General features: G+C 53.8%; 1 protein-coding gene across 3 annotated transcripts; it reads left to right on the forward strand.

Moving 5' to 3' along the window:
• The first annotated feature begins 1,122 nt into the window (after positions 1–1,122).
• Positions 1,123–18,330, forward strand: GGT5 (gamma-glutamyltransferase 5). 3 transcript variants are annotated; one of them, XM_090292143.1, is made up of 12 exons: positions 1,400–1,800; positions 10,305–10,435; positions 10,726–10,821; positions 11,284–11,479; positions 12,063–12,220; positions 12,754–12,900; positions 14,047–14,183; positions 14,529–14,719; positions 15,175–15,281; positions 15,399–15,517; positions 15,637–15,747; positions 17,878–18,330. In XM_090292143.1, exons 1-12 carry the CDS (start codon positions 1,628–1,630, stop codon positions 18,022–18,024), a joined length of 1,713 nt encoding a protein of 570 aa, XP_090148269.1. In that variant the 5' UTR covers positions 1,400–1,627; the 3' UTR covers positions 18,025–18,330. The 3 variants fall into 3 exon arrangements, with proteins under 3 accessions (XP_090148271.1, XP_090148270.1, XP_090148269.1); XM_090292144.1 differs by having other exon boundaries at positions 1,124–1,800; positions 15,175–15,517; XM_090292145.1 differs by lacking the exons at positions 10,305–10,435; positions 10,726–10,821 and having other exon boundaries at positions 1,123–1,800; positions 12,067–12,220; positions 15,175–15,517.
• The last annotated feature ends 887 nt before the right edge of the window (positions 18,331–19,217 follow it).

The following is a 19,217-nucleotide window of genomic DNA, read 5'->3' on the forward strand; positions in this document are numbered from 1 at the left end:
CACAAACCCAGAATGAAACCCAAGCTGTGCTCAGCTCCAGGAGGCCCAGTTCTCAGGAACATGGAACTGGAAGCGGTCCCTAGGTCCCTGAGGGTCAGAGCTTGAACCGGCGGGCGGCTGGGGAACGCAGCCCAGGGAGGGGGTCTGGGGGAACACAACACCCTATTTCCCCCACCATGGGCCAGACCCTCGCCCTGCCTCGGGGTCTGCTAACTCATTGCAGCACCTAAAGTGAGGTGCTGGGAAAGGCTGGTGGAGGCGGCAGGAGAGGGGGTCACGGCCCAACAGATGGTGCCCCGCCAGTGAACATGGGGCGGGGGGGTGGGTCTGAGGGCAGGGGCGCAGGGGCCAGCGCAGGGCAAGTCTGACTCTACTTTCTGAGGAGGGAACACCTGGTGCTTCCAGTGTGTCCACAGGGAAATGGGTTTTGTGCCTACGGCGTCTGAGTCTGTCTCTGGGATCCCTGGGAACAGGATGGAGGCTAGGCCCGGAAAATGTACAAGCCACTCCTTAGCCCTCACTTTGGTCCCAGAGGAGAGGCCATGGCCACATTTGCAGGGGAAAAGATAGGCCAGAAGGATGGGCAGTGATCCTGATGGAAGTAGGGGCTGCCCAGGAAGCTCCTTGCACCCAGACACGAAGACAGGGTGTACCCCAGTTCCCCAGACCCCAAGGGGCTCAGCAGAGAGCTCCTTGGGGTCTGGGGGACTTTGTTTTCCCTCCCTTTCCTTCCCATTGTCTCCTGACCCTCACCGTCTGGACAAAGACATTCAGGGCCCTTCCTGGCTGTGCCTCTGGCCAGGCCAGTGTGATGGCAGTTCCTTTCCTGGGCTTTTGCTCTGTGGCCCCTGCACCCTGGCCTCTGCCCGACCAGGATGGCTGGGCAGAGGAAGGGGGATGTCCCGCCCCTGCCCCTGCCCTGCCCCATGCCCCCCGTGTCTGCTTCTTGGCGGGTGGGCTGGCCCTGGCCCAGGACTGCACTTTGGTTCCCAGTTGAGCAATGCCACTGGAGTATGGGGGTGGAGGTAGGGTGGGAGGAGGCACCCGCAGCCCTCACCAGCCCAGGAGGCAGCCATGGGAACTGGCTACGGGAAAGGCTGCACCAGTATGCAGACAGGAGGGGCAGCTGTACCATCAAGGCTTGCCGGGGCAGGCCATGGGAATGGCAGTGAGGGGGTTAACGCCACCGCTTGCTCCTCTAGAAGGAAAAATTCCCCATAAACACACTGCTTCTTGGCCTTGTTCCAGGGCTGGAGCTGAACACTGGAGTTAGACGGCAGCCAGCTCTCCTGCCGTAGCAAGCACTCGAGGAGGGCAGCAGTCCTGCTGCCACCAGCCGTCTGTCCAGCCACCCACCTGTCCTGCTGTAAACCTGGCTGTCCTATAATCTCACCTTTGTTCCATTGTCCATCTGACCATCCTTCTCTTGCTGTCTTCTCTCTGTCTGGTTGTCCATCAATCTGTTTGTCTGTCTCTGGCCCCATATCTCTATCTGTCCTATCATCTGTGAGTGCATCTGCAAATTGTCTTGTCTATTCAATCACACAGCTGTCTGTGCATCTGTCTCTCTTCTGGCCTGTCTGCCCACCTGCTTCCCCTTTCCTGCCTCCCCTGGGGCTGCAGAGCCATGGCCCGGGGCTTCGGGGTCACGTTCAGCATGGTACTTATAGGGCTGGGCCTGGCCCTGGCCATCATTGTGCCTGCAGTGGTCCTCTCTCGCCACTCCTCCCCCTGCGGCCCCCAGGCCTTTGCCCATGCTGCAGTCGCCGCTGACTCCAAGGTCTGCTCAGATATTGGACGGTGAGTACGGGGTGGGCAGCGGCTTGCTCCTCCCAGAGATATTGTGACCAGTGGCAAGAGTGTGGAGAAGGTGTATTTGTTGTGTGCTGACATGTGGGGGACACATGGGTTTGGGCTCCAGCAAGGAAGCAGCCTCAGGGCCTTTGCATAGGGCAGGCAGCAGGCATGTTCATGGGACGAATGGGCATTTGGGAACAAGACAGCGTGGGCAGAGAAGAGATGATATGTGACTTGATTTATAGTTCCAGGAGTCAGGAGGCTCAGCAAAGGCACTGCCAAAGTGTCACCGGTCTGGCCCAGGCTGATCCCAATGACTAGTGCTGGCCCCTTCAGAGAGGTCGTGCCATTTCTCCAAGGCTGGGTATTCTTCCAGGGGCATGGGTAATGGGTTTGGGGGGCTCCTTATATGAGTACTGGCCTGCTGGGGTGCACTCAGTGCTGTCCAGGCTATTATCCCACCCTGGCCTGGGACCTGGAAACCCACCGCTGCTGGAGCCGCACCCCCACGGCTTCACCCGCCTGTGTCAGGGCCTGGCACTGGGCCAGCAGTGCACAGAGTGATTTTTTGCTGTTTGGTGGGCCGGGTCAAGTGGGACGATGGAGAGGGACCCCAGCTGGCGTTTGTGACCCTCTTCCAGGAAGTCCAGGCCTGGGGAGGCTTCTGTTGCCCCCTGGGGTTGGACTTGGCAGGATGCCTCTACCCCCACCCCCTCCCTGCTGGTTGGGTCTGCTTCCTGGAATATCTGCCTCGTGGGCCATTGTCAGGATCAGGCTCCCTTTGTAAACCGAAAGGGGCTGTCCCCGAGGAAGGGGGAATATGGCCAAATCCCAGCCCAAGGCGCTACTGGGCGGATGGGGTTTATTCCCGCTTTGTCCTAGCTTCACCCCTCCTGATTGCTTTCTTTTGCTGTTTCATTCATTCACCTTTTCATTCATACCTTCCTCCCTTCATCAGTCTGTCTGTCCCTGTCCTACCCTCTCCAGACCTGGTACTCTGGGCTCTTCTCAGGGCTTTCTGTCCCTTCCCTTAGGACTCCTTATAGGATGACAGTGGTTGAGGGTGGCAGCTCAGGGACAAGTGGGAAGCAGGCTGCTTTGTCTCCCCAGAGGGCTCCCAGGGGATGGGAGGGAAGTGAGCCCCACCATGCTCATGAGAACATGCAGAGGTGCCACCGTGCCCACCTAAACCCACAGTTGCAAAGACGCAGACCCAATCTGGGACTTCAGGCCACAGACACCACTTATGGGGACACAGCCCCCAGGAGTGGGGGCTGCTGCCACTTCTCTCCTAGGGGGTCTGGACCCATCGTATCTCCCTTGTCTTGTCTTGGGTCTCTGTGACATGCCCTGCTGTGCACGTGAGAGTCTGGGGTTGGGGTCTCTGCCCGAGATGCTCCCAGCAATGCTCCCTCAGTGAGAACGGATGTGGTTTCTCCCCAGTGTTTGCGTTCTTGTCAAACAGCACTCTCCGCTTCCTGTTCTTGTTTTAAGAAGCCAGAAGAGGGAGAGGGCCTGGAGCTGGCCCCAGCTGCTGTGGGTCAGGGGGTCCTGCAAGCCAGTTGGGCTGGGAGCTTTCTGGTCCTGCTGTTGCTGGAGGGAAGGGGGATACTGGGCAGAGGGGAGCAAAGGGAAAAGAAATTGGGTCAACTATAACAACAGAATCAATAAAATATACTTAAAAAAATAAAATAAAATAAAAGATATAAATGGGCCCTGGTTGGTGTGGCTCAGTAGATTGAGCATTGACCTGTGAACCAAAGGATCGCTGGTTCAATTCCCAGTCAGGGCACATGCCTGGGTTGCAGGCCAGGTCCCCAGTTGGGGGTGCGTGAGAGGCAACCACACACTGATGTTTCTCATGAGAGGCAACTATACATTGATGTTTCTCTCCTTCCCTTCCTCTCTCTCTAAAAATAAATAAATGACATCTTTAAAAAATAAAAATAAAATATACAAATGACCCTGATCAGTGTGACTTGGTTGGGCATCATCCCGCAAAGCAAACAGTCACAGATTCAATTCCCGGTCAGGGCACATGCCTGGGTTGCAGGCCAGGTCCCCAGTTGGGGGCATGTGAGAGGCAACCACACAGTGATGTTTCTCTCCCTCTCTTTCTCCCTCCATTCCCCTCTCACTAAAAATAAATAAATAAATAAATAAATAAATAAATAAATAAATAAATAAATAAATAAAACTGTATAAAAGATACAAATGACCGCCTACATTCAATATCTATCTTCTCTGATCATCTCCACAACTTTAAGAGGGAAATAAAAAATCTGACTCTTCTCTTTCAGCTGCCCCTGTTGTCCTGCTCAGTCTGACTTCTCTCCCAGCGGCTTCTCCAACGTGCAAATCTCTGCCTTGGAGCAGAGCATTGGTTTCCTTATTTGGGGACTTCTCAGGACCCAGAAGTCTTGAGCATCCTTCAGCCTTCCCTTGGCCCCCTTTTACTCACCCACGGGCTGGAGATGGCAAAACTGTGCCTGTAACACTCAGCTGAGTGAAGGTGCTCAGATGGTTGACCTTCCAGGCTTGCCCGTGGGAGCCTGTGGGGTCGGGAGTCCTCCGGGCTCGTGCCTTCCCTCTCCTTTCTCCACTGAAAACCCCACAGTTTTTGATGTATGGCGTTTTCATTACACTCGGTTCAAATGTTGTCTAATTTCCATTGTAATGTCTTCTTTGTTTCATGTGTTACTTATTAGTGATTTTCTTGGTTTCCATACATATGGGGATTTTCTAATTAATTTATCTGATTTAAGGTCTTTGAAAGTCGTTGAGACTTACTATAAGGTCCAGCAAATGATCAGTTTTTATAAATATTTAATGTGTTCTGGAAAAGAATGTGTATTCAACTGCAGGATCATTGAGCATAGCCCTCTCTCTCTGCCAGGTCAATTTACTGTAATGGTATCATTCAAATCTTCTGCAGCCTCACTGACTTTCCTGCTTATTATATCAGTTACTGTGGGAAGTGTGTGAAAGTCTCCCACTGTGTATATTTGTCTACTTCTTCTTGTCATTCTGCCAAGTTTTGCTTTATATATTTTAAAACTGTTAAGTGCACACACATTTAGGTTTTCAGATCTTTCTGTTGAATTGAGCTTTTATAATAATAATGTATTCCTCATTATCTCTAATAATGCTTTTCTTCTTAAAGTCTACTTTGTCTAAAATTAGTGTAGTTATATAAGCTTTCTTGATGAGTTTTTGCATGCTGTATTTTTTTTGGGGGGGGGCTTCATTTTATCCCCTATGTCTCTTAATCTATATTCTGAATATTCTATCCTTTTTTCTCTCTGTAGTTAAATTTGGATACATGTATTAAATAAATTTTTCTTGCTTCTGTGTATAACCTATTGTTCATACCGTTTGGTATTGAGCTCCTAATTCCATATTTTATCATTTCCAGTCCTCTGTTGAAATTTAAAATTTTGTCTTTTACATCCTTAAATGTGGTTATTTATCTTTTTAAAGATTTATTTATTTATATTTTAGAGAGAGGGGAAGGAAGGGAGAGAGACAGGGAGAAACATCAATGTGCGGGAGAAACATCAGTTGGTTGCCTCTCACACGACCCCAACCGGGGACCTGGCACATAACCCAGGTGTGTGCCCTGACTGGGATTTGAACCAGCGACCTTTCACTTTGAGGAGCAACACCCAACCCACTGAGCCACATCAGTCAGGGCTTGAATGTGGTTCTTTAAAGTCTGTGGTCTGACAATTTCATAATCTGGAGATCCTATGGGTCTTGTTCTTCATATCTGTGCTTCCCCTTGGGCTCTATTTGTGCTGTATTACTTCCGTGTTTGCTTGGTTGTTTTTAATTTAGCACTGGAGCATGGGTATAAAAATTGCTTAAAATAATTTTTAGAAATAATGTGAGGCCTAAGATGCCAATATTCTGGAATCGCTTTAATCTAATTTGAGTAACTTGAGATGAAGTACTTATAAGGGCCAGTCTAGTTCTTGTTTACTGTTATTCCTAGAGGCAGGATCCATCTCCAAGTGCGATTTGCCGGCATGTCCCGCTCACAGACACGCAAGGATGTCAAACGCACTTGGCCGCTCAGCCACCTCTTCCAGGACTGGCAGTCACCTTGAGGGGAAAAGCATCTCTCTCTCGGCCTGTATTTCTTCCCTCCCTCTAATGTCTTTATGAGCAGATGTTCTCTATATGCCTGGCTTTTTAGTTTGGTCTGACTTATTTGGTTGGTCTTCTGTTCCTGGGATGTCTGACTTACATTTTGACAGATTACTTCTTTACAACATAAGAGAGCAAGGCAGATGCAGGTTCCAGGTGGGAGAGAATTGCAATAACCCACGTGAGAGAGGCTGGTGGCTTGAACCAGGTGCTGGTGGTGGAAGCGATGAGAAAGGATCAGAATCTGGGTGTATTTTGAAGGTATAACGAGCTGGCAGGATTTTGCCAGTGGATTGGATATGGGGGTAAAAGAAGGTGGCCAATCAAGGACAACTCGATCCTTAATTGCTCTGGGCAAAGGAAAAAATGGTCGTGTCCTTTTCTAAGGCAGCAAAGACTAGGAGAGAAGCCATTTAGGGGGCGGAGGCAGGAGGGAAGTAAAAAGTTCAGTTTAGGTCATGTTAAGAGTGAAATGTGTCCTAGATGCCCAGGGGAGGCATCTTGTGTGTGGCTGGGGATCAAGTGTCTGAAATTTAGGGGAGGGGGCTGGACTAGGGATAACATTTAGGGGTCATCAGCACAGAGGCTGCATTTTAAGCTCCAAGCTGGGTAAGCTCATCCGGAAGAGGATACAATTGCCCAAGGACCAAGGGCTGAGCGCAGGGCCTCTGACATCCTGAGGTCAGGGTGGGTGGTGGGAGGAAAACCAGAGCACAGTGGGTGGGGCACGTCTCCCTAGAGCCTAATGCAGAAAACACTCCAGGGGGAGGGAGCGATGGGTCAGGAGAGATGAGGCCTTTGTCTGGGATGGGAACTGAAACAATTTGTTCTTAGTTTGTCTTTTGACTTTAGGGTGTTTTATTCTTGCTTAAAAAATTGTGTTTCTCACCTTGGCTAGTGTGGCTCTGTGGATTGAGTGCCGGGCCTAGGAACCAAAGGGTTGCCAGTTTGACTCCCAGTCAGAACACCTGCCTGGGTTGTGGGCCAGGTCCCCAGCTGGGGGCACTCAAGAGAAAACTGAACACTGATGTTTCTCTCCCTCTCTTTCTCCCTCCCTTCTCCTCTCTCTAAAAGTAAATAAACAAAACCTTTATTAGAAAGTTGTGTTTTTCTGGGCCTGACTGTAACAGTCTTAGTTATATCATGCATCTGGCTTTGTGCCTTCTTTCCGTGCGGCGCCCATGTGTTGGCCCAGAGCAGGGACATGTCGCAGGAGAGGGTGTAAATCCAGGATGGAGTGGCCAACTGGAGGTGCCTGAGCAGAGGGAGTTGCTGGGGTCAGAAGTCCCTTGGGGATGGGGAAGGGGACCCAGGTCCACTCTCTCTCTGAGCCTTGGCTTCCCAATCTGTAACGGGTTGAAATGCTGACTTCCCAGAGGTGCTGGGGAGGATTCCTAGGTATAAGGGAAGAGGCGGCCCCTAGTGAGCTGTGCAGGGCTATGCCCCAGGGACAGGGTCACTCCCTCCACATAGGCTGGTCTGACTGCATCTGGAAACTGAAGGGTCTGCCTCCTCACTGCCCACAGGTAGATGGGGAGACTGAGGCCAGAGAGCATTCCTGCAGACACTGGGGCTTGGGGAAGGGTTGTGGGACCCATCAGCGCAAGACCCAAGCCCTGATGGCAGGGAAGGATCCTGGGGTCACTTAAAGAAGTCCAGTCTTTTTTTTTCTTTTTAATTTCATGACATTTATTTTCTTGTCTTATTTCAGAAAAATAAAATTATTTATCACATAACTTGTGTTCTTCTGACAGTGTTTTCAGGTTGGACAACCTTTAGTAATTTTGGTTCTTATATCATTTTTTTCTTACTTCTTAATTATATTTTATTGATTTTGCTATTACAGTTGTCCCAATTTTTCCCCCTTTGCCCCCTCCATCAGGCACCCCCACACCCTCAGGAAATCCCCACACCTTTGTTCATGTACATGGGTCATGTGTGTAAGTCCTTTGGCTTCTCCATTTCTTATACTATATTTTACATGCCTATGACTATTCTGTAACTACCTATTTGTGCTTCTTAATCCCCTCAGTTTTTCACCCATTTCTCCACACCCCCCTCCATCTGGCTGCCATCGAACCATTCTCCGCACCTATGATTCTGTTTCTGTCCTGCTTGTTTGCTTAGTTTGTTGGTGGTGGTTTGTTTGTTTTTTAGCTTCAAATGTTGATAGATATGTATTTATTGCCATTTTATCATTCATAGTTTTGGTCTTCTTTTTCTTAAGTAAGTCCCTTTAACATTCATGTAATAAGGGTTTGGTGATGATTAACTCCTTTAGCTTTTTCTTGTCTTGGAAGCTCTTTATCAACCTTTCGATTCTAAGTGATAGCTTTGCTGGATGGAGTAATTTTAGTTGTAGGTCCTTGCTTTTCATCAAAATACTCCTTGACAATCTCTTCTAGCCTTAGCCTGCAAAGTTTCTTTTGAAAAATCAGCTGACAGTCTTATGGGAACTTCCTTGTAGGTAACTACCTGCTTTTCCTTTGCTACTTTTAAGATTCTCTCTTTATCTTTAACCTTTGGCATTTTAATTATGATTATCTTGGTGTGGGCCTCTTTGTGTTTGGAACTCTCTGTGCTTTCTGGACTTGTATGTCTATTTCCTTCACCAAATTAGGGAAGTTTTCTTTCATTATCTTTTCAAATAGATTTCCAATTCCTTGCTCTTTCTCTTCTCCTTCTGGCATCCCTATGATGTGAATGTTTGTATGCTTGAAATTGTCCCAGAGGCTCCTTATACTATCCTCGGTTTTTTGGATTCTTTTTTCTTCTTGCTGTTCTATTTTTTTGTTTTTGTTTTTTTTTCCTTTTTCTTCCTTATGTTCCAAATCACTGATTTGATTCTTGACTTCATTCACTCTACTGTTGATGCCCTAAAAATTGTTCTTTATTTCAATTAGTGTATCCTTCGTTTCTGACTGGATCTTTTTTATGCTGCTGAGGTCTTCACTAAGTTCCATGAGCATCCTTATAGCCAGTGTTTCGAACCCTGCATCTGAAAGATTGCGTAACTCCATTTTTTTTAGTTTTTTTTCTGGAGTTTTCTGTTCTTTCATTTGAGCCATGTTTCTTTGTCTCCTCATTTTGGCAGCCTCCCTGTGTTTGTTTCTGTGTATTGGGTAGAGTTGCATTGACTCCGTGTCCTGGTAGTGTGGCCTAACGTAGTAAGTGTCCTGTAGGGTCCAGTGGCATAGCCTCCCCTGTCACCCAAGCTGGGTACTTGAGGTGCACCTCCATGCAGCTGAGTGTACCCTCCTCTAATAGCTGAGCCTTGGTTGCTGTTGCAGGTCAATGGAAGGGATTTACCCAGGCCAGTCAGCTGCAAGGACTGGCTGTGACCACTGACCCTATAGGAGGATCAGCTGTGCAGGGAGAGGCCCACTCCACAGAGCAGGGCTTACTTCAGCAGGGCCCTTATATCCCTCTGTGTTCTGTCTGGGGCCACTTGGCATAAGCTGCAAAGTGATCAGCAGCTGGCTGCTTCTTATGCTGGGCTTGGAGGTGCCCTACTGAGGTTAGGCTATGAACCAAGGCCAGCTGCTGCTAGTGAAAGTATGAGCCAAGACAAGTTATTTGTATGGAAAAGCCACTGTTAACTGCTTCAGTGGGCCCATATGTTGGATAGGGCAGAGTCTCAGGGAGTCACCAGGGCAGGGCAAACAGTGTGAGCAAGGTTGATAGAGTCTCAGACAGGGCAGAGCAGAGGTTTGAATCCTAGCACCACAAGAGCAGATCAAGGACAATGGGCCAGGTACAGAAGGTCAGCAGGGTGGAAAGCTCCAGGTGCCTACCAACAGGCAAAACTAGGAAACAAGGACCTCACCCCCAGGGCAACCTTTCCTCCCCTAGCATATCCAATGGTCCTGCAGTTCAGACCCTCCCCTTCATAATTAGAAGAGATCCAGGAAAAGGGAGTTACTCCAAAAAAGTCTAGTCTTAAAGGGGCTGGAGCTCATGTGTCCCCAGTGAGATGGGGAATGGTGGCAGCCAAGGCTGGGCTCCTGGGATGCCGGAGGGACCGAGGGGTGAGCCCAGGCCTGGTTCTGCCTGTTACAAGTGAGCCAGTGCTGCTGGGAGGACCTCGGGATAAATGCAACAGAAGAACCTTGCAAACTGAGAAGCACCTTACGTGTGGCAAGGGTCCGTGCGTGTGGCATCACAGTTTGCAAGCTGTAGAGTCCTGTGGATCTGTGAGTGGCTGGACTTGACAGGGCAACCTGGTCTGGTCTCTGACAGTTGGGCGGCAACAAATAGACCACCTGCCTGTCCCCATTCTCCAGTGATTGTCAGCTGAGCAAGCCCAGGTGGGGAGGTCAGAGGCAGGCCCCTCCCTCACTCTGTGCCATGTCTTCTAGAGCCATCCTCCAGCAGCAGGGCTCACCTGTGGATGCCACCATCGCGGCTCTTGTCTGCACCAGTGTTGTCAACCCCCAGAGCATGGGCCTGGGTGGAGGAGTCATCTTCACCATCTACAATGCGACCACAGGTGTGTCCATACGGGACCTCCATGGGGAGGATGGGCTTGTCCACGAGCACTAAGTGCCTGAACGAGCCTTTCTGTCTGCCCGTGCTCCTTCCTGGGTCTTCTCGGTGCCCCCAGTTATCCCCCACCCCCTGCCTCACCTTCATGGCAGGTCCTATTCCTAATAGAGGCCAATTCATGAAACAGAGAGGGAAACTTAGGCTCAGAGCAGGGCTAGGGACATCTGACGAGGACTGTGGTGTGGGCCAAGCCTGGGCAGCCCCTGATCGCTTCTCCCCCTGCCCCAACTCCAGGGAAGGTGGAGGTCATCAATGCCAGGGAGACGGTGCCCGCCAGCCATGGCCGTGGTCTGCTGGACCAGTGTGAACACGTCCAGTTACTGAGCACAGGTACGGCCCCCGAAGGGGCTGCTGGGGCTGACCAGAATGCCCCCTGAAGGGCAGCATGCCTCATGGACAGGCTGACACCTTGGCCCTGGGGGACAGCAGCAGGGCGGTGCAGAGCCCTATGGAGGTCCTGACCAGCTGTGACTGAGGGAGTGTTCCGGGGGGAAGAGCTCCCTGAGTAAGGACAAGTGATCAAAACGGGGGGACTGGCCCAGGCAAAGGCTGGGGTGTTCAATGGAGATCGGTTGTGGGGATGGGGGAGTCCTGGAGCCAGTTTGTGTGGTGGACTTTATACTGAGGGCAGTAGGCAGCCACGGAGGTTTGAGTGGGGAGGGACATAGTCAGGTGTGGGCTCCGGAAAGCTCACTCTGGCTGCCACGGCTGGGGCAGGCCTGGAAGTCATGGGGCTGAGGGCAGAGTGGGGGGAGCGTGGGGGCAGGAGTGTGACGCTGCCATGCCCCGCAGGGACCTCGTGGATAGGGGTGCCTGGGGAGCTCCGTGGCTATGCCGAGGCCCACCGCCGCCACGGCCGCCTGCCCTGGGCACAGCTGTTCCAGCCCACCATCGAGCTGCTCCGCGGGGACTACCGCATTTCCCCCATCCTCAGTCAGTTCCTGAACAGCAGCTTACTGCGCCCCTTCTTGCTTGCTTCTTCCCTGAGGTGAGCGGCTGCCCAGGGTGGGGGTTGGGTGCAGGGGCCCCTTCTCAGCTCCTGCGTCTAGGCCATGGTAGGTCTGAGCCCAGCCCCCCAGCCCTGCTCCATCACTGCACCCTGGAGGGCCAGCCCTATGCGGGTGCTGGGGAACCTTGAATGGCCAGCACTTTGATGTCTCAGTTTAGACTTCTGGGCTCCATGTGGCAAAACCTAACGGGAGGGGCTCAGGCTGGAGGGAGTTTGTGCACAAGCTATGGGATCCCCAGGATGTGGGTTTGGGCTCTGCCCTCCTCACTCTCCTCTGAGCTGGCAGAACAGCTTTGCCCACCCCCTTGCCCACCTTGCAGCCCACTGGCCTGGCCCTCCTGGGAGTGTGGGAGGATAGGCCCTGGGTGGACACAGGCCTGAGTGGGGAGTGCGTCCTCCCTCCCTGGACAGGGTGATGAGTGAGGTGAGAGGTGTCAGCCTCAGCCAATCCTAGAGAATCTTTCCCCTCGATGTCCACCCCCATCCCTAAGGACCCTGAGAGAGCCCTTGCAGGCTGTCCTCTGGCACTGGGCCCACCCTGATGCTGCCCCCCCACCCCCAGGCAGCTCTTCTTCAATGGGACAGAGCCTCTGCGGCCTCAGGACCCATTCTCCTGGCCTGCGCTGGCTGCCACCCTGGAGATGGTGGCCAAGGAAGGCGCAGAGGTCTTCTATACAGGGAGGCTGGGCCAGACACTGCTGGAAGACATTGCCAAGGACGGTGAGCCACACTGCGGTCCCAAAGCCCCCCGTCCTGCCAGAGAAAGTGCCAGCTTCTGGACATGGGGTCTTGAGAGCGCCAGGCCTTGAGGAAGTGCCAGCTGCTCCCAGGGCTTGGCGAGGCCATGTGCTCTGTCCTGCCCGCTGCCAGCCTCAGTGACCCTGCTGTCACAGCCCTCAAGGAGCAGAGTCCCTGTGGTTTAAGATCAAAAGAGGGGAGTCATTGGTGGCCATGGGAGGCCATGGTGGGCTCCTGGGCCTGGACCTGGCTACTCTCCCAGTAACCCAGAGGCCAGCTTGCTTCTCCCACCCACCCCTCCTTCTCCCAACCCACCTGCTTCTGGTCCCTGTCTACCCATCCCCGACCTGGCTCTAGGGCTTAGCCCCGCCGCCACTGCTCGCAGAAACAACCTCACCTCTCTGGGTCTAGAATGTTAGGGGACAAGGGAAACCCCACTGTGTGACCTGGGACCAGTGGCTGCCACCCTCCACCTGCTTCACCATCTGTACATGGAGGCTTCTGTCTCACTCCAGGCAGCCAGCTGACCATGCAGGACCTGGCATCATTCCAGCCCGAGGTGGTGGACGCGCTGGCGATGCCTCTGGGGGACTACACCCTGTACTCCCCGCCGCCGCCTGCAGGGGGTGCAGTTCTCAGCCTCATCCTCAACGTGCTCCAAGGTGAGGCTCCAGACCTGCTGGTCACCTGAACTCCAAGCCCAGCCACGCCCTTGGTCAGCTATTGCCTTTTCCAGCTCAGCTGAAGGCAGGGCTGTGGAAAATGGGTCAAGATGGTGTGTTCTAGAGCTGGCCTAGGTCTTTGCTGAAGGGTCTGACGTCATCTACCCCCTGAGTCCTCCCCACCAGGGGACTAGTCCCAGAGTATAGGAGCAGGTAGCCCCCCAGGTGGTAAACTGCCCATCCAGTGTGCGCATCCTGTGTGGCCGGCCTGGCCTGTGGAAGCCTGCAGGGTGGCCAGGGGGGCCTGGCAGTGCCCAGAGCAGGGATGCCGAGGCTGACTCTACTTGTTCCCTGGGGCCGCTGTAACAAATTACCCCAAACCTAGTGGCTTAAAACAACAGATATTTATTCTCTCATAGTTCTGGAGGCCAGAAGTTCAAAACCAGGGGGCCAGCCTAGCTTCCTCTGGGAGCTCTGCGGGTTTTGGGGAGAACCATGCTTTGCTCCTTCCAGCTCCTGGTACCTGCCAGCCTTCCCAGGCTTGTAGCTGCATCAGTCCAGTCTCTGCCTCTGCGGTCACATGACCTCCTCTCCTTCTCTCTGTGTCTGTTTTATAAGGTTCCATGTGATTACATTTAGAACAGCGGTTCTCAACCTGTGGGTCGTGACCCCTTTGGGGTTGAACGACTCTTTCATAGGGGTCGCCTAAGACCATCGGAAAACACATCTATAATTACATATTGTTTTTGTGATTAATCACTATGCTTTAATTATGTTCAATTTGTACCAGTGAAAATACATCCTGCATATCAGATATTTACATTAGGACTGATAACAGTAGCAAAATTACAGTTATGAAGTAGCAACAAAAATAATTTTATGGTTGGGGGTCGCCACAACATGAGGAACTGTATTAAAGGGTTGTGGCATTAGGAAGGTTGAGAACCACTGATTTAGAGCCCACCAGGATAATCTGTTCTTCTTAAAATCCTTAATTTAATCACATATTTTGCCATATAAGGTAATATTCACTCTTTTGCCATATATGGTGGTATTCACAGGTTCTGGGGATTGAGACATGGACAAATCTTTTTTGGGGGGTGTCAAACACAGAGTGATCCCCACCTGCACCCACCCCCTTGCCAGGGTTCAACTTCTCTGCGGAGTCAGTGGCCAGGCCCGAGGGGCGTGTGGACTTGTACCATCACCTCGTGGAAACACTCAAGTTTGCCAGAGGGCAGGGGTGGCAGCAGTGGGACCCTCGAAGCCACCCAGAGGTCCAGGTGAAGAGGGCAGGCCCAGGGCTGAGCATGAAGGGAGGATTGGGCCAGTGAGCATTCTGTCCATGGAGCCTGAGATGCTGGCCGGGTGAGGTTGGAGGGATGTGTACCTAGTTGCCTCTAGAACAGGGCGGCCCAGGGCAGGGCGGGTGTAGCGGGTCTGGGCATTGTGGAAGGCGGCTACAGGAGGGTAGTGGTGAAACCAGTTCTCAGAGGACCCAGAAGGTGGGCAGGGTGTAGCCTGGGCTCAAGGGAGAACAGACCGGAGAGGGTCCCCCAAGGGGGCCGTCTACTGTGTGGACCCCACCTGGCCCTTCACTTACCTTGTCAACTGACCGCCCACCCCAGAACGCCTCCCAGGAGCTGCTCAGAGAGGCTCTGGCTCAGCACATCCGCCAGCAGATCGATGCTCGGGGAGACCACCATCTCAGCCACTACAGCCTGGATGGGGCTGGGGACCACAGGCTGGGCACTGCCCATGTGTCCGTGCTGGGGGAGGATGGCAGCGCCGTGGCTGCCACCAGCACCATCAACACTCCGTGCGTGTACCCTGGAGGCAGGCGGGCAGCCCCCATTCCTCTGCCTCCTAGACCTGAGGCCCCCTCCTACCCTGACCCCTATCCCCAGCTGGTGTCCCAATCCCCTTGCCTCTTCTTGGTTGTCTCCGTGGCGCAGCACCATGCTTCTCCCGTTGTCTCTTCCTCTCTGCCAGAAGGGGTTCTACACCCCTGATATCTCTGGCTCACAAGGCTGCTGATGGGTGACCCTGAACCAGGACCCACCAGGGGATGGGCTTTACCGAGAAGGATGCCCTGATTGGGGCGCATGGGTGGGTCTTCAGGGCCGGTGTCAGGGAGAAAATAGCGGCTCTGGCATGCTGGGGGGCAGCCACTAAAACGGGGGGCTCCTTGAAGGCTGGGGAGTGGGCCTCTGCGCCAGGTGTGGGAGACAGGAGCCTGCAGCCTGAGCCCAGGTCCCACGTCCGCATCCGCAGCTTTGGAGCGATGGTGTACTCGCCGCGCACGGGCGTCCTCCTCAACAACGAACTCCTGGATCTCTGCTGGAGGCGCCAGCCTGGCTCTCGGGTGCCCCCTCCCCCTGGTGAGTGTGGGGCCCCGCTGGGGGGAGGAAGGCAGGCAGGGAGGGTGCTGCATGGTGGCACCCTGAAGGATGCTGGCTCGGAAGCCAGGCCGCCAGTGACACCCATCTGGCTTCCAGTCCCAGGAGAGAGACCCCCATCACTCATGGCCCCCTCCATCTTGGTCAACACAGCGCAGGGGTCAAAACTGGTGATCGGTGGGGCTGGTGGGGAGCTCATCATCTCTGCTGTGGCCCAGGTGAGTCTGGGGGCTCCTGGCTGGAGCGTCCCCTCTCTGGACAACCCTGTTCTGCTCTCCTGGGGGCAGGGTGCTGGCTGGTGCCCCCTCCCTCTCTGCGTCCTCCTTCTCTCCCCCAGGCCATCATGAACAAACTGTGGCTTGGCCTTGACCTGGGAGCAGCCATTGCAGCCCCCATCTTGCACGTGAATGGCAAGGGACAGGTGGAGTACGAGCCCAATTTCAGTCAGGTGAGGCTGCGGTCCGCGCCACCTCTAGGCGGGACGCCCCAGCGCACGCTGCTCAAAGCCCCTGGTGGCTCTCAGCCGCTGAGTGTGTTCAGCCCAGCGCACTTCGGTTCTGGGCACCGTGAGGAGTTGAGAAGCTCAGTGGGGGTGGCACAAGGCCAGCCCTGGGGCCTCCGAGGCAGAGAACAGGGTGTTTGCCGTCCATGCTTCTCCCAGGCCGAGCACCTCAGCCCCTGGGTCCCAGCTCTGTCTCTCCAAAGCTGCTTTTTGGGGCTGTGGCCTCTCAGACTCTCCCTCGTGATGATTGTTTCCTCGTGTGATTTGCAGCTTTTACGTGCAAGTTTATTTATGAAAGAATTTATCATTCCCACAAGAGTCTGCATCAGGGGCTGCGTTGGTGTGGACTCTCACCCCTGTCTCGGTGCCCCTACACAAGCAGGTCTGGGAGCTGAAATCCACGCCACCTTGACCCCCGCCCCAGCTTTCTCGAAGCTGCTCTGGGCTAGCAGATGCCCTTTGCTAGGACCGAATTCAGAACACTGGCGGCTTTTTAAGGCTCCAAACTTCATGTCCGGCGTCAGTTCAACCAGCCAGGGTCCAAGATCCTGAAAGCTGCCGTTCGTTTTAGGAGCCTCTCATGGCCTTAGAACTCACTAATGACCAGAGTGAGAGGCCTTGAGCCCAAGGGGCCGTGTCACCCCTGAGAGGCTTGGTCCATGGGCCTGGGGACGAAGGACCTCAGCCCACCAGGCTCAAGCTCTCAGAGCCCAAGGCCCTCTCCTCCTGTTTAGGGTTCTCCCCATGGAACGACATCACATGCTCCCTCGGGGCTCATTGTCTTGGGCCCTTTTCCTTGACCTTGTCCTTACTCTGTGAACACAATTCTTCAAGGACCTTCGACTCTAGGATCTTCCATGGAGAAATTCCTAGACTCTGAGTGGCAACCATGGGTCTCCAAGGGCCTTCACACAAAGTCCCAGGGACTGAGGTCCAGAGAGTCTTTGTTTCTCAGGGCCCTGGAGTTGCCAGTAGGCCATGAGAAATGGAGTCTCTGATGACTGCAGGCCCTGCTGTGGCCTTGGCCATGAGGATCTTGGCCTTTAAATCTAAGCACATTAGAAAATCAGTGTGTCAGGCAGAGGGAGTGTGAAACACTCCGGAGACCTCTCCTCGCCAACAATTAAGGTCCCATGGCTTCCTCAGGGGGCCTCAGGTCGGAGGCCCTTGTCCCGGGGCTCTAGGGCACCAGAGTCTTTGGTTCTAGAGGTCTGGTATTGAGGATCCTGGTCAGCTACTGTCCGCAGACTCTTGGCCCAAAAGGATAACTGGAAACATGGGGCTCGAGTAGCACAGCTCCTTACATGCCAGGATTTAGGCCCTTTACAGACAGACAAATGTGTGGAAACCATACCCTGAGACAAGGCACTCAGTATCCTAGAAACCAGGACGTGGGTCCCTGATGCCCTCAAATTTCACAGACTCAGCATCTCAAACCTGAGCACTTAGGGCCCGGGGCTCCAAGGAACCTCACCCTCGGGACTACTGGTCCTTTTAGCCTGAGGGTCAAGGTCCTTGGACTTTTGGGCAAACTGCAAAGCAAATGGTGTCTGCAGCTTCATGTCTGAGGTCCCTGGTGTCCTCAAATTCAGGACAGAAATGAGCTTGCATCTCAAGCTCCTTCTGACCTGGGAAATTCCTCCCCGCCATGCTTCTCCTTCAGGGCCTTTAAAAACAAAAAAAAAGGATTGTATTTATTTACTTTTATAGAGAGGGGAAGGGAGGGAGAGAGAGAGGGAGAGAAACAGCAATGTATGAGAGATACATCAATCAGTTGCCTCTTGCAAGCCCCAAACTGGGGACTTGGCCCGCAACCCAGGCATGTGCCCTGACCAGGAATTGAACCGGCCACATTTCCATTCGCAGGCTGGTGCTCAATCCACTGAGCTACACCAGCCAGGGCCTTCAGGGTCTTTTTAGTGGGAAATGTAGACTCCATGCCCTCCTGTCCTCACCCCCCACCCCATCCAGTCCTGTCTGCTCAGCTGGGATCTCAGGTTCCAGCCTGGGCCTAGTGGCCCATGAAGACAGATCTAAGCTGCCCTCACCTATGAGTCGGCCTTCTTTCCTCTCCAGGAGGTGCAGAAGGGGCTCCAGCACCGGGGCCAGAGCCAGACCAGGCGGCCCTTTTTCCTGAACGTGGTCCAGGCTGTGTCCCAGGACGGGGGCTGTGTGTATGCTGCAGCGGACCCGAGGAAGGGAGGGGAAGCCGCAGGCTACTGAGGAGACTGTGCCCGAGCTCTGGCATCTGGCTCAGTGTCCGTGTGTGGCCCAGGCTGGCATGGCTGTGACTGTGAGACAGCATTCCGCCAGGACCCGGACCCCTTGTGGGGAGCCAGCCTGGGGTGGCAAGCGGTGGGGACATGCTGGTGAGGGCTGAGCCCTCCCTCAGAGCTTCTGGTGGCCCTCCCCTGGCCCCTCTAGCCTTCCCCAGGCCTCTCACCCAGGACTGTGGCCCATCCTCCCCCTGTGACCCCACTCCCCATCTGTATATCCTCCAGTTCAAGATTAAAGAGGAGGCTGACCAAAGCCTTATTCAGGGTTGAGGGGAGGGAGGGGACCCTCAGAAAGCATCACATGGGTTCCTACAGTCCTTGGCAATTAGCCATCATAGAAGTGGGTTAACTCAAGCCCAGAGGCAGTTGGGCCCATCCAGGCCACCCCTGGACAGAAGCAGCACCCCCACCACTTGCTGGGGCTCCAAAATGTGGCTGCCCGGGGCCTCTTATTGGAGAAAAGGCAAGGGTGTGTCCTGGGGCCCGTGGCCAAGGCCTGTCTCTGAATCTTTTCTTCTGTGCCAGGAAAGTGTTGGATGCAGTAAGACCTAAGACCCCAGCCCAGCCCCCAGCCCCAACAGCTCATGTTCTCACCCTCAGCACTGCTGACATTTTGGGTGACCCATTCTTTGTTGTAGTGCTGCCCCGACATTGTAAGATGTTGGGCAGCAACCCTGGCCTCTACCCGCTAGAGGCAGCAGCAGCCCCCTCACCCCCAACAACCAGTCATCAAATCACCCCTGACTGAGAACCGTTGCTTGGGACTGATGAGCCCCCAAGCACTGTGAATAGCTTTGCCAGCTGCTGGGTGGGCCATCCTGACTAGGGGCGGGGCGCGGGGGGGCTCACTGGACTGACTGGAGCCCCACCTTTTTCCTGAGAACATCAGAGCTTCCCTTTCCACCCCAAACGTCCCTTGGGGCTGTGCTTATACCTGGCAGGGCGGAGGAGCCGGGTGACCTCTGAGTCATCATTTCCCACTCTGCCCTGGAGCCAGGCCACGCAGGATGGGGGCAGGTGTAGGTTCCCTGCGCCTGCTGAGACAAAAGACCACAAACGAGGTGCCTCTCAAAACAACAGAAATCTATTTTCTCCCAGCCTCGGAGTCTGAAATCAGTATCACTGGGCAGAAATCAAGGT

The sequence above is a fragment of the Furipterus horrens genome, unplaced genomic scaffold, assembly GCF_987537825.1.
Source record: "Furipterus horrens unplaced genomic scaffold, mFurHor1.1.pri manual_scaffold_11, whole genome shotgun sequence".
In the NCBI taxonomy this organism is placed as follows: Eukaryota; Metazoa; Chordata; class Mammalia; order Chiroptera; family Furipteridae; genus Furipterus; species Furipterus horrens.